The 14,758-nt window shown below is 44.0% G+C and overlaps 1 protein-coding gene across 3 annotated transcripts; it reads right to left on the bottom strand.

Moving 5' to 3' along the window:
• Positions 1-629: 629 nt before the first annotated feature.
• HTR1D (5-hydroxytryptamine receptor 1D) lies at positions 630-7,119 on the bottom strand. 3 transcript variants are annotated; one of them, XM_083455791.1, is made up of 3 exons: positions 5,671-7,119; positions 5,408-5,526; positions 630-3,213 (listed from the first exon to the last, which is right to left on the bottom strand). In XM_083455791.1, the coding sequence occupies exon 3, from the start codon at positions 3,034-3,036 to the stop codon at positions 1,945-1,947; it is 1,092 nt and encodes a 363-aa protein (XP_083311917.1). In that variant the 5' UTR covers positions 3,037-3,213; positions 5,408-5,526; positions 5,671-7,119; the 3' UTR covers positions 630-1,944. The 3 variants fall into 3 exon arrangements, with proteins under 3 accessions (XP_083311917.1, XP_083311919.1, XP_083311918.1); XM_083455793.1 differs by having other exon boundaries at positions 5,864-7,119; XM_083455792.1 differs by lacking the exons at positions 5,408-5,526; positions 5,671-7,119 and adding an exon at positions 4,607-5,077.
• Between the last annotated feature and the right edge of the window lie 7,639 nt (positions 7,120-14,758).

Raw genomic sequence — 14,758 nt, 5'->3', positions numbered from 1 at the left:
TCGTTCTGGAGGCCCGTTCTTAACCTGAAACTGTTCTTAACCTGAAGCACCGCTTTAGCTAATGGGGCCTCCTGCTGCTGCCACGCCGCCAGAGCACAATTTCTGTTCTCATCCTGAAGCAAAGTTCTTACCCTGAAGCACTATTTCTGGGTTAGCGGAGTGTGTAACCTGAAGCGTATATAACCCGAGGTACCACTGTATGTGTAAATAAACTATTTATAGTAGTGATGTATGGAAGTGAGAGCTGGACCATAAAGAAGGCTGATTGCCGAAGAATTGATGCTTTTGAATTATGGTGCTGGAGGAGACTCTTGAGAGTCCCATGGACTGCAAGAAGATCAAACCGATCCATTCTTAAGAAAATCAGCCCTGAGTGCTCACTGGAAGGACAGATTCTGAAGCTGAGGCTCCATTACTTTGGCCACCTCATGAGAAGAGAAGACTCCCTGGAAAAGACCCTGATGTTGGGAAAGATGGAGGGCACAGGGAGAGGGGACGAGAGAGGATGAGATGGTTGGACAGTGTTCTTGAAGCTACCAGCATGAGTTTGACCAAACTGTGGGAGGCAGTGGAAGACAGGAGTGCAGGGCATGCTCTGGTCCATGGGGTCACGAAGAGTCGGACACGACTAAACGACTAAACAACAACAAAACCATTTATCTTAAAAGACACCACTCTGCTGTATCTCATTCCAAAGGAAACATGAAGTATTGGTAAGCATCTGGAAGCTCTGGAATCTTGGGGTGGGGTGCAACCATATTAGTATTTTTGATGGATCTTCTGTGCAAATTTTCCCATCGGATTCTGGGAAACCAACACTTTTGCTGAATATCTCACAAGATCCTGAATGAATAGTGAAAATTGTTCAAAGCTGCGTTGGAGGAAAAGAGAATTTGGGATAGCCAGGAGCAAAGCTTTATACCCATTTCTCACACTGTAATCTTCCTACAACCAACAATGTACAATTTCTTCTCATAATTTTCACAATGAAATAACAAGAGCAGCAGCAGCAACAACAATAGTTCTTTGCCCAAATGCTCAAAAGCACTTCATATAGTTTGCTCCGTAACCCTTAGAAAACAAACCCTGAAAATTAAGCCAGTGTTTCAGTCCCAAATTACAAAAGTGGGTAGGTGAGAAATCTGAGACAAATAATACAGTTTTGTTAATTTGTAGTAAAGCAAGAATGAAAAGATTGTGTCGAGCGACACAGTTCATAACAACTCCATTATTTAGTTCATCCTGCTTGTTTTGAAATCTTCTGGTTTTGCAGATACATGTATTCAATGCACAGACTAGTAAGTCTTAAAAAGTTATCTTTATCACGGAGAACAAAATAAAAGACAGTGAAAAGTCACACGCAACAATAGACTGGTTTGTTCCACCACGTTTGCTTACTAAGATTTAAATAAGCCTTGTGTGCATGCATGCAGCCCCTTTTCTCCTCCCTTTGTAAGAGGAGTGAACAGACAAGGAACCCTGAAAATAACTATGGTTTCCTGTTTCAACTAAACCAGGAAACAATGGCCAATGGCTTCAGAACAAGCCAGGATATCAGGGCTGCAAATCCTACACCTGCTCACATGGGAATAAGTCCCACTGAAATTAATGAGTATTACTCCTGCATAAGGCTGCACTGTAGGGTATCTTCAGACCATGAATTTATACATACTGGTTTGCTCTGAAGTCATTAACCATAGTTTCCTGGTTTGGAAGAAATGGAAGACTTCCATTCCGTTACTGTAATACTTCCTAGTTTGTTCAGCCGGAGAGGAAAATAGAGGGGCTGCATGCAAGTTGCCAAAAAGCGTCATTAAGCCGAGTGATAATCAGCTGAATACAGTCAATGAGACCATCATCATCCACCCCATAGGAAACTATGAGTGCAGGTGGGGTACAGTTTATGCATTGGCAGCTATGTCAAACCCGGAAGGAGTTTCGGGACTAGGAGCACTTCTTAAACCGAATCATTTTCTGAAAAGCCTGTTTGAAGTCTTCGTTAAAGGCAGTATATATCACGGGGTTGATCAGGGAGTTCAGGTAGCCTAGCCATGTGAAAATGTCAAGCAGAATGGGATGAGACCAGCAAGCTTCGTGACAGATAGGCAGGACTAAAGACACCACAAAGAACGGGAGCCAACAGAAAATGAACGCTCCTAAAATAATCCCCAGAGTTTTTGTGGCTTTTCTTTCCCGGGCCGCCGAAATCCGTTTCCTCTCCAGGATGCTATCGGCGACTTTGATCCTTACGTGGTTGATTAATACTGGGGAGCTGCTGGAATGAGAATGGCCTTCCTGAAGGTTTGAGCTGAGGGAACAGAGGGAGGAGCCTGCTGAGCCAGTGATCAGGTGGGCCGTGGTAAATCGCTTCCCGTACAGCGATGGCGGCTTAAGAATCCGGGATCGAGCGGCCACGTAAATCCTACCGTAGAGGATGATGAGCAGCACCGTTGGGATATAGAAGGCGCCGCAGGTGGAGTAAATGGTGTAGGAGATCTGATCCGTATTCACAACGCAGTGCAGTATTTCTTCCTGAGCTTTGGCCTGTCTCCAGAAAAGGGGTGGCATGGAGATGCAGATGGAAATGACCCAAACCACAGTGATCATCAAGGCGGCTCTGCTGGCAGTCCGGCGCTTGGTATATTCGAGAGCGTCTGTGATGGCCCAGTACCGGTCCAAGGCAATCACGCAAAGGTGCAAGATGGAGGCCGTACAGCAGGTGATGTCTGAGGACAACCAGATGTCGCACATGATTTGGCCAAAGTTCCATTCGTGGCTAATGGTGTAAGCAATGCTGATTGGCATGACCAGGACGGACACTAAAAGGTCTGTGGCGGCCAAAGAGCCAATGAGGTAATTTGCAGGAGTGTGGAGTTTCCTGGTCAGAATGATGGTGATGATCACAAACATATTGAAGAGCATCGTCGCCAGAGTGATCACAGCCAAGATGGCGGCAAGTGAAACCTTCAGGCCTAGCAGCGTCCCCTCGTTCCACTCCTCCGGCAATTCACTGGCGTTGAGAGACCTGTTTGACATGCTGAGGAGAATAGACTTTGCAGACCAGTTGTACTGGGTCACTCTTGGCTGTGTTGGATTCCTCCCCTCCTCTTTTGAACTTAATCTTTTACATATACTTGATAACGTCTGTCTCGGTCTTTAACAAAACCAGGTTTTCTGAACTAGATCTTCGAGGTTGGTAAAAAAAGCACGCCACTGTGAAACAGAAGCAAAGACAATAACGGAAGCATTAACCAAGCATTAACTACAGTGTGCTTTGTGATGCAGACTTTGGTACTATGGAGCCCAGTGCAAGGCCAAAATCTGGTGGACACCCCCCCCCCCCCAGACCTCGTGCTGCCTTCCCAAAAGTAAGTAAGGAGGTGGCCGGCTTTGGGAAAGAGTCATGAGGTTCTGGCAGGGTCCTAGAGCCCTCCTTCCCAAAGCTGGGAAAGTGCTAACTAGGCTTTGGCAAGGAGGTGGGAGGACTCTAGGACCCTGTCAGAACCTCACACTTCCTTCCCAAAGCCCAGAGCCTTGCTTACCTGGCTTTGAGATTGCGCCCCCTTTGCTCTGCGACCAGTGAGTGTGCACCACTCGCACAGCCCTACATACCTGTGGTATGACTCCAGCAGCTAATCCTCAGGGGCATATTAACACAGACTATACAATCAACAGTAATAATATAATTTCTACTGCAATTCTAATTGTGTTAACTCAAAAGTAAGAGCCAAACTAGACAGTATGTGAAATATGTAATTGCATCTGTCTGTCTGTCTGTCTGTCTGTCTCTCTCTCTCTCTCTCTCTCTCTCTCTCTCTCTCTCACACACACACACACACACATCAGCTGCTGGAGGCAGAATCATGACCAGGACCATGGCACGTGTATGCCTGTGTGTTAAAACTTACATGCTGTGCTGAAGTCCAACCCAAAATTGCTCTTATTTGACCCAGGATGAAAGCTGCTATTTGTACAAATAGAAGTTTCCTTCCTGGGCCAAACAGCAGTTTTGGGGAGGGGATTTTTGTAAGGACTGCAGTGGTGGGAGTGGGGAAGAGTTGACTCTTTACATTCACACATGTCACACACCCTCTAGTTTGGCCCCAAATCCAGGCTTTACTGGGTTCACTGGAACATACTCCCTAAATCTGGAGTAGCCAACATGGCACCTTCAAGCTGTGGTCAGACTTCAACTCTCATCAACCTACGGCAGCATGGCCAATGTCAGGGATGATCATAACTGCAGTCCTTCAAGAACTGGAGGGCACAATAGCTAGCTCTGCCCTAGAAAGCGGTTGGATCCAGAGTTCAGCAAATGCAACTCCCATGTAGCTCCTGTTTGCAAAAGATAATGCTGCAGAATGTTCCGGAATGCATTTACTGCATGGGGGTTAAGGCAGACACTTCAACATACAATTTCAATGAGTTTCTCTGTAAGCTCCTGAACTCTTAAACCGATTTAAGAAAGCAAACAAACCCAAACCTTGGATATTCTCGTGTTTGTGAGTTGTATTTTCAATTAGCAAAAGCCCCCACTTTGTGCTTAGATTCTCATCCACGAATGAGAAAGGAAAGTGTCCCATCATCACTGTAGTGATTTACCTACCCAACTGTTCTCAGCAAACCATCGCTCCTCCGCCTTCAGGCATTACAGGTTCCAGAGTTAAACCAGTAGAGCTGCCCAAGGAAGGACAGTAACAAAGGCCAATCCAGCAACTGGTGCTGCTCTGGCTGTCAAAAGCAATTCCTACCTTAGCAAAGAAAAGTTTGCACTGGCATTTTGCAATGAGTCAAGACAGAAAGTCCAAAAGGAATTGCTGTCCGCTAAAGCGTTAAATCGTTTTCGAATATGTTATTTTCCACTGCTAAGCACCATTAAATGGTAAGGCCTTCAGGGGCAAAGATACTTTTTTTACCCCCCTTTCCTTTTCAGTATATAATTGTAGAAACTTGGGCAACTTTCTTGAACCCTTTAGGAAATCTATAGATCTGAAGAAATACTGAACTATATACATAGAAAAATAAATTCAGTTTTAAATGCCAAGGCGCACACACCAAGTCTTTGTGACACCTGAATAGAACAAAAAGAGCTCTTCTAGATCAGAGCAAGGGCCTATCTAGTCTACAGTCTTGTTCTGTTACACACAGTGACTTTCCAGATGCCTCTGAGATGTCCACAAGCAGTACAGGGAGGCAACCCCTCTCTCATAACACTAGAACTTGCTTCAGAACAGAAAGTGTTTCCTTAGGTACCTTCCCCTCTATCTCTATCCACTTTCTCCACACCACGTTAAATCTGCTTTCTCTCTCCCTCATCACTGTCTGTTCGCTGCAACGATGTCATATTGCAGAGCTGCCATCTACCGCCATGCATGGACGAAGGTCTCTGCAGGTTCTGTGATCTTACCTTCTGCAAATAGTTCATAATCAGGCAGAGGATGCTTTATTATTGCAAAGTCACACAGGGATCCCGGAGCAGAGAAAGACCTTGACTAGCTGACCCTGCTCATTATTCTGGGACTGGATCTAAATGAAGAAACAGAGCGTGTTAGCCCAGGAATATGTCGTAAGTGGAGCAGTGACAGAATCACAACTAGCAAGAGTTCCTCTGTCCATGCCTGAAGCCCCTGTGCTATTCATTTATTCTACTTTTATTCAGAAGGCAAGGACCATCCCATGGCATTGGGGCCCATCTGCAATTTGGAGGACTATTGCCCAGGCTGTGGCCTAGTCACTCATGGAGGAGTAGGCTAAAGTCAGTCAGAATGAGCCTGAGACTCCGAGGCCTAGTCCAAACCTCAAATCCACTGGAATCCCCAACCATAATGCTTTTAAATTGCTGTCAGGGCAGCTCTCCAATTACCAAGAATGACCTTGTTTCTGAATGACTCTGGGCACATCACTACACCTTTTGTTGCTAAAAGCTTCTATTATTAAGACATAGAGCCATGTGGTTAATTTAACATTGCCCAGTGAGTCACCCATTAAGCTGGTGACAGGCGAGCAATGAGAGAAGCACATTCTTACCTGGCCTTAGAGACATCAACAAGGTGAACCGTCTGAGGGTGGAAAATGGGGAGACTGGAAACATAAATTTAAAAGCTTCACTGTACTAAGGATGGGAACACCCTTAATTCTTCTAGGGGTAAACTTTCCTTTTTATTTTTAATCTTTAGCAGTTCTCATTGTTCGGGTTTCTAGCCGGGTACATATATAGTTGGTAAAAGTGAACCTTATTTCTCAAGCTTGAGAATGTTTTTGTCTGGCCTTTGTAAGCTGTGATCTTGCAGCCTTAAACTTTTGCTTGCTGATTAATCTATGACATTTTATTGTACTCTATTGTATATTTTGTTGTTTTAATATGCTTTCCAATGTGGGCCTTTCAGCTGCAGAGCAATGTATATTAATAAACTGTAATAATAACTGTGATGACGATGGTAGTGCTCTGGTAATAATAATAATTTGGTATATATTAATAATACCCAATTCCTGCCTTATGGTAGAGTTTCCCACATAAGAACCCATTTTGAGTGGCAATAGGCAACTTATATAACTACTTATATAACTTTTTATTTGTGGTTCTTCAATAGGACCATGCTAAAAGTAATGGAGGAAAACGTCAAACCTTTTCTAGAGGGAAAACTGGCAAGTGCACTATTGTGCTCATGTCCTGCTCTGGTCATCTGGTTGGTCACTGTGGAAACAGAAACCTTTGGTCTGATCCAGCCTGGTTCTCTTATGTTCTTAAACGTTAGAAAAGCAGGGGCTTTTCAGTGCTGGCACTGCATTTGTAGCATTTTCTCCCTTAGGAGTTTGGCCGAACCCCATTTTCCAGCTTTTAGAGGGTCACTAAAACGCTTTTTACACTGAAATGCTATCTCCTTGCATTTGAAAAAGTTACTTTGTTCTGGATATTTTGTTTTCATTTGTTATTTTTGTAAGTCATTTAGGGATTTTTTAAAAAAGCAGGATATAAACAATTAAAATAAATTCAATCACAGTTTCTTTTGCACTCTGTTGCAGATGTTCTGAACATATAGGAAAATTTGATTACAGATACATTACGAAGGTGTTCCTTAGATACCAAGCAGGCATTGCTAGGTTTACATATAAATCAGCTCATCTTGCCTCTCATTTGTTCAGTATAATAATAATAATAATAATAATAATTTTAAAAAAAACAACTCTGGGCAGCTTTCAGCAGAATATAAAAACATAATAGCTGCAACAAAGTACAGAAGGAGCTGAATTTGGAAAGTTTTCAGTGAGCCATCGTGACTTTAACAAATAATGGTGTGTGCTACAAAGGACAAGCAAATCCAAATGATAGCATGTACTATAACATTGTTGGAAAATTGCTGTTTTGGATCTCATGCCATGGAAATCGTTTCACTTCCGAAAACAGTGCTTTGTACTACGTTTGGTATTTTATCAGTGCCATGCTTACAATCAGCTTTGTTTACAGTTCACGTCAAAAGGATATTTTTATGTTACATGTGTACGTATATGGATAAAAATGCAGTAACTTGATTTTTGCAAGGTTAAAGGCTGCCAATTACATGGCTTTTTCCCAGGCCTCTGGTAGTCTGGATTAAATAGTTCCCATTGAATATGTCATGAGTTCTGCAAGAGGGATGAAATAACTCATCTGAGGCAGCTATCAGTATGAACAGTCATGGGCTAGTTATTTCAGCAGCAGTGGGAAACAGAGTCATGCTTCCCTGTTCTGTTGACATTTGGCAGAAAACAGTCCTGGATTTTGTAAGATTCTGGACTCAAGAGTCTATAAAATTGCTATCACTGCAACTGGGATTCCAAGGCAATGATAAAAAAAGGAAATCGTTCAGCCAAAATCTAAGACGGTATCCTGACAAAACCCTTCTTCTATACTTTTTTTGTTAAGTGACTAGACTTCTCACTTCTATAAATGGCCAATGCTAAAATGCTATATATTATAGTGTTATAAATAAGTCCTCAGGTCTAGTTCTGGGTTTGAAGGGGCCCTGGGCAAAAAGCCTTTAGTGGGGTCCTTTCCCTGTTGGTGGGTCATAGCGGGTGGTGCTGTGGTCGAAACCACTGAGCCTCTTGGGCTTGCCGATCAGAAGGTTGGCGGTTCGAATCCCCACAACAAGGTGAGCTCCTGTTGCTCTCTCCCAGCTCCTGCCAACCTAGCAATTTGAAAGCACGCCTGTGCAAGTAAATTAATAGGTACCGCTGCAACGGGAAGCTAAACAGCATTTCCATGGGCTCTGGTTTCCGTCATAGTGTTCCGTTATGCCAGAAGTGGTTTAATCATGCTGGCCACATGACTCAGAAAGCTGTCTGTGAATAAACGCCGGCCTGAAAGCGAGATGAGTGCCGCAACCCCATAGTCGCCTTTGACTGGACATAACCATCCAGGGGTCCTTTAGCTTTTTACCTTTACTGCCTGTCCAAATAGTGACAGGCAGCTGGGTCTAGCAACCATTTTAATTTCTCACTGTGGACCTATCTGGTTATCTTTGGCAGGCTAGATGATATGTAGACGGTACTAGGTTTAATCCCTGCCATCTCTAGTTAGCAGGTGGTGGGGACAGACCTCTGTTTTAGACCCAGGAGAGATGCCGCCAGTCAGAATAGCTACATGGACAAATATTACAAGACAATTTCCTGTGTTCCAGATGAACATAATATAATATAAACCCTATAATATAAAGCTAGTTGTTCATGTATCTATGCTGATTTATTTTAAAATGCCTATTTTATTTACAAGCTACTTTTTCTCCACAGAGTTCAGAGTAATGTACAAGTTTCAATCTCTCTCCTGCTGCTGCCATGTTACCCTCACCTAGTAGAAAGCTTAAGACTAACAGAAAATTACAGATCCAAAATCACACAGAAAGCTTCTGCGCTTAAGTGTGTGAATTTGAACCTAGCCCCCGCCCCACGTCCTAGTTTAGCACACTGAACCACTACTCCATGTTAGCTTTATTTTTATAGCCTCCCCCTCCCCATATCTGTCCAAGGCAGCTTACGAAAACAAGCAAAAAGACTAATTATAAATCTAAAATAACCAATCAAACCATAAGTGAAGCAGCATCAATGCCAACATAACTTTAAAAGGCAGTCATCAGCATTAGTCAAGTAAAGTACCTGGTGGTTAAATGCCTGGACAAAGCACATTGTACACACCTGGAACCAATCAGCTGGTTAGCTCCAGTGAGAATGTTTCAAAATAGGGTACCACCTTACAAAAAGTCCTGTCTCATTTTAGCAGGGATGGGAAACCTTTGGTCCTCCATATGTTGTTAGACTTCAATGCCCATCAGTCCCAGCTAGCATGAAATGGTATAGGATTATGGAAGTTGTAGCAAGCAACATCTGGAAGGCCACATGTTCCTTAGCTCTGCTCTTTCAGGTCAAACAAGGAAAACTATGGGTACCTAGTAGTCTGCTCGTAAACTAATCCCACAAGAATTTGTCTAATCCTCTCTTACAACCATCTCTAGCTTAGAGCGACTTGGATGAATGAGTTGAGGGGATATGCATCAAAATTGCAGATGACATCAAACTGGGAAGGGTAGCTAACGCCTACAGAAGATCAAATCAGGATTCAAGATGGCCTTAACAAATTGGAGAACTGGGCCAAGGCTATCAAGATGAATTTCAGTAAGGGACAAATGACAAATGTGAGGTTCTGCACTTAGACAGGAAGAACCAGATGGGGAACATCTGGTGTTAAGTTGTGGGTTGACATAGCAGACGACACAGCGATTTCTCCAAAGCAGCTCTTTATTTTGTAAGCTGGAACAGAACTAACTGAGGAGCTCAGTCAGCCTGCTTATATAGAGCTACAGAACAATTGTAACTGTTGCAACATTCTAAAACTATCCAATCACTGAGCGTCACTTTTCGATCCTTCGTTTGCATACAAAACTATCCAATCACCGAACGTCACTTTTCGATCCTTCATTTGCATAACTATCTACAGTATCCCCCTGCTGGCCCAGGGTGAGAACTTCAGTACATAACATCTGGCTTGCCAGTAGTACGTATGAAAAGGATCTAGGGGTCTGAATAGATCACAAGCTGAACATGAGTCAACCGTGTGATGAAGCAGCAAAAAGAGCTAATGCTATTCTAGGCTGCATCAACAGAAGAATAATGTTTTTAGACCAAGGGAAGTAATAGGACTGCTATATTCTGCCTTGGTCAGACCACACCTGGAGTACTGTGTCCAGTTCTGGGCACCACAGTTTAAGAAGGCTATTGACAAGCAGGAACGTTCACAGAGGATGGCAACCAAGATGATCAAGGGTCTGGAAATCAAGCCTTATGAGGAATGGTTGAGGGGGTTGGGAATGTTTAGCCTAGAAAAGAGGAGACTGAGAGGAGATACGATAACCATCTTCAAGTATCTAAAGGACTGTTGCATGGAAGATAGAGCAAGTTTGTTTTCTCCTCTTCCGTAGAAAACTAATGGCTTCAAGTTACAAGAAAGGCAATTCTGACTAAACATCAGGAACAACTTTCTGACTGTAAGAGCTGTTCAACAGTGGAACAGACTCCCTTGCAAGGTGGCGAACTCTCCTTCATGGGTGAAGGTTTTAAAGCAGAGATTGGACAGCATCTGTCATAGATGCTTTAGTTGAGATTCCTGCATTGCAGTGGGTTAGACTAGATGACCCCTGGGGTCCCTTCCAACTCCACAATTCTATGGACTGGTGGCAATGAATTTCCCAAGTTAAAAATGAATGGCGCTTTTAAATCACTGCCCGGTTGCTGCTGCTATTTCTCTTACCAGGCGCTATACGTTTCAGTTGTGTGTTTGTAGATAGTTTTATCTGCATTTTCCTGTTAAATGCTTTATTCTAATTTTGTATATCCCCATACAAAGAACTGAAAGCAGGTTCTAGACTGTGGTTAACGGTGTGTGCGCAGAGTCCAAAAAGGAAGGCTGAAGATTGTTGATCTATAATGTGTCCACAATCCAAGTGCACATGTTTCTCTGCATTTGGCTAGGATTTGACGTTAGGGGGCACCGCAGCATTCGCTTTCAGCTTTGGTAGCGAAAGCTAGATGAAGGAGAAAGCAGATCTCCTAGGCAAGCTGTTAAGAATGGATTCTCATTTAACGATTTGCCTCTATGGGGAAATAGCTATGAGAAACCAATGCTGGAATGTAAAATCCATTAGGTGATTTGAGGTGCTGGCAAGACCCACCTGTTCTTGTCTGCTCCTGTTCATAGGCCTTTCCTGTAAATCTGGCATTCCAGTGCAACCTTTTCACATGTGTTTCTCTTTAGAGAGGGGTTGAAATTTCATTGCACAGTCCTGCTGATATTTTCCATAGCACATCAGGGGAAGAGCAATAGCTCAGTGACAGAGCAAATGATTTGTGTGCAAAAAGTCCCATGCTCAGCCCCAAAGGATCTTGGTTATAGCAAGGTTAGGGAAAACTCTCCCCAGGTGCCTGGAACAGGAATAGTTGGCAGGGTGCACTCCAGATGTTTTGAACTACAATTCCCATCAGCCTCAGGCAGGATGAGAAATGGTTGAGGATGATGGGACTTTGCAGCCCATCTGGAGGGCATCTGTGGAATAAGCAGTGTAATGGAGGAGGGCTATGGAAAAGGACTTGTAGAATAATCCTGCCTCTTACATTTCTGGAACTAGAGCCCTGTCGAAGGAGATACTCAGCCCAGACCAGTAACAGCTTGTAGGGGCCAGGTATGTCAAACTTGCCTGCTTTCAGCTTTGAATTCAGTCAGTTCTGTGCCACTGTCTTGCATAAAATTCCTCAGATGTTACTAGTCCATTAAGATAATCTACTTCATATAAGGGCCAAGGCGGACATGATGTTAACTGTGCAGCATTGAGACTGCAGGAGGAGGGAGAGTTTAACACACACACACACACACACACACACACACACCACTTTTACCACTGGGTAAAAGTAGCTGGGGCAAGTTATGTAGTACGTACCACAACGGGGAGTGGGAGGGTGGTCCCTCTGTCCCTCCCATATGGTCCCAATACAGCTTAGCCGCCTGCCCCCTATATGGCTATTACATTTTTTATGTTAATTGCATCTATACAATTAACATCACATCTAGTTCAGCCCTTAGTCATTTGTTTTGTGGTACCTGCATTGGCTCACAGACTGAGCCAATGGCACCACACATCCATCTCTCTTAGGATCAGAGAACTGTCTGGGTGTTAAACGAGTGTGTGCTTTTAATGTATTAAATTGCCGGCAAACTTCAATAGGTAAAAGAACTGGACACTTGCATTTTCAAATCCAGGCAAACCTGTCCCAGCACATTGGATTTGCCATGAACCTGCATGTAAAGTCTGAACTGCGTTGTGTCCCAGAGTCTTTTTCCTTTGATTTTTAGGTTTGTTCTTGTATTATTTCAAACCTTGCCTGACGCCCCTTAAGGATCAGGGGTACACAACCTGAAGCTCTTCTCAATAACATTAAATCCCCCTTTCTTCCAAGGTGGCACGCATAGTTTTCCATTTCTCCATCTTATCCTTGTGAGGTAGGTAAGGATGACAGACAGTGACTGGCCCAAGGTTTCACAGTAAATTTCATAACAAATTTAATCCTGAACACCCAAGTCCTTGACCAGTTAATATCCCTTCACCTTATTCTACATTTTGGAAAAAAAGATTAAGAAATGAATAAACTGGGTAAGGTCTCAAAATTTCCCATTGGTCTCAAAATTTATGGGATCTCTTGTTGGGGTCTTTAAAACTAACAGATTCAGGTTGAAATCCTGTATATACTTATCAATGAGACTTTGTACAGAGCCTATGATGATTCCCAGCTTACTGTTGCTTTCTTTCTGTCTACCACTGAGCAACAACCCCTTCCCTATGATTTTGATGGGGGATTTGTTGGAAGAGATAGAGATCAGTAGGTGTGCTGAGAAAGAGTTCCTGACATAGTGGCCAGCAAATGAGTGGGGTGGGGGTGGGGAGGCTGAGTCATTTAAGGAAGCCCGGGATAGTGAATCTGGAAGGCAGGAATGGCTCAAGACATTTCGGAAACTGAGGCGAACCACAAAAGGATGCCTTCCTCCCCACCAGGAAAGCAGGGGTGAGTGAAGATCAACACCACAAACAGGGCAGGAGCATGGGCATAGCCAGGATTTTTGTTGGGGGGGGGCAGGACTTTTGTTAGGGGAGGTAAAACCAACCTGATTGGTCAGTTAATTAAGTATTTCTATTTCTACTTTATGGGGGGGCAGCTGCCCCCCCCCCCGCTATGCCCATGGACAGGAATAAAGATATACATCGGGATCTGCTGCCTTAAGATCCTGCCTGTTATCTGAGGCAGTTACCTCACCTTGCTTCATGGGTGGGAGGGCTAGAAATCCTAGATACAGTTAGAGCAGGATATGAGTGAAGAATAATCACAGCCATCAGATCAAGGGGGATAACAGTCACATGCAGAGGGGGGAAACTCAGGCTTGAAAACTGACTCCAAGGGCGACATTCTGATAGCAGAGATAAAAATCTGTCACCAAGACAGCTAATGGCAAACAACAGTCGAAGGCTAAAACCCCACTGATTTCAATGGAATTCATCCGCCACATTAAGCAGCCCTAACCAGATCTGCTGGAATAATGCTGGAACATTATTTTTTGCTTAAGGCTGTGATCTTATACTCTTACTTGGCAGTAAGTCTCACTGAGCTCAATTGGCCTTGCTTCGCACAATTGCAGCTTAAGAGGCTAGCCTGACCCTAGCTCTGTGTGCATGGCAGAATTGGCTAATGCAATGCTTGAGTACGTAGCAGGAGGACAAATGATTAATAATAATAATAATAGTAATGGAGCAAGTGGCAATTTTTTTCCATGAGGCAACTGGAAGGTTGTCCCTGCTTCTCTCCCACTGCGACCAATAGTGGCATAAACTATCGCAGCAAAACCTACAAGTCCTGTGGCAACTTAAAAACTAACAAGCTGATTGCAGTGGAAGCTTTTGTGGGTCAGGGAGCCCACATTTTCAGGTACAAGCTCTGGCCCATGGAAGATTATGCCACAATAAGTAAGTTTCAAGGTGTCACGGGACTCCTCCGTTTGCTTCCCTTCCTTAGCCCTTAAGCAGGAGGTTAGCTTGGACACAGCTGTACAAACCAGATCAATGATTTTATGCGGATCTGCTGTTTGGGCAAATAGTAGGGTTGAAGGGGGGGGGCGATGTCTTAAAGCATCAAGATATGAGGTCCAGACCCAGTCTGCAAAGTGAAAGCTCATGGAAATTTATTTCCAATCAGGCTGGATTTAGCTAGAAGTCGAGTCAGCTCACCAACTCTATTTCTACCTTGATTTGGAAAGGCAAAACTGCAAGCCGCAGCTCCTAGATCTCATACAGAGTAGCTTGGACTGAATCAGACGATCGCCCATCAAACACTACATTTAGTCGAAGCAAGTTCTCCGTCTACATATGGCACCGTTACCCCACGCTACCAATCGCTTTCTCTCTTCTTCCAAGTAGCATTTTGTCACCTAATCTTTGCTGAGTAGCCGTTTCCTCGCGCGCGCGCTAGTAGCCCTTACGCACAAACCCCCTTTCATTTCCAAAAGTGGTGATTTCACGGTGGTGGCATCTCTCGCAGCACGAAGGGAAATGGCAAGCCGCGTAGCCCCGTCGAAGTGGCCCGTGGCGTGGATCGCCACTGCCAACAGACTTCACTCCTGAGCTCCAAGTATCCCAAGTTGGACCAGGCAGCTGAAGCGGCTTTTTGCTAAATATGTCCCTCCCGGAGC

The sequence above is a fragment of the Podarcis tiliguerta genome (assembly GCF_965153285.1).
Source record: "Podarcis tiliguerta genome assembly, chromosome: 8".
Classification (NCBI taxonomy): Eukaryota; Metazoa; Chordata; class Lepidosauria; order Squamata; family Lacertidae; genus Podarcis; species Podarcis tiliguerta.
This window is presented reverse-complemented; position numbering and strand designations above follow the sequence as displayed.

Excerpts from the sequence above, each read along its gene's own strand:
- HTR1D (XM_083455791.1), bottom strand. The coding sequence starts at position 3,036 with ATGTCAAACAGGTCTCTCAACGCCAGTGAATTGCCGGAGGAGTGGAAC.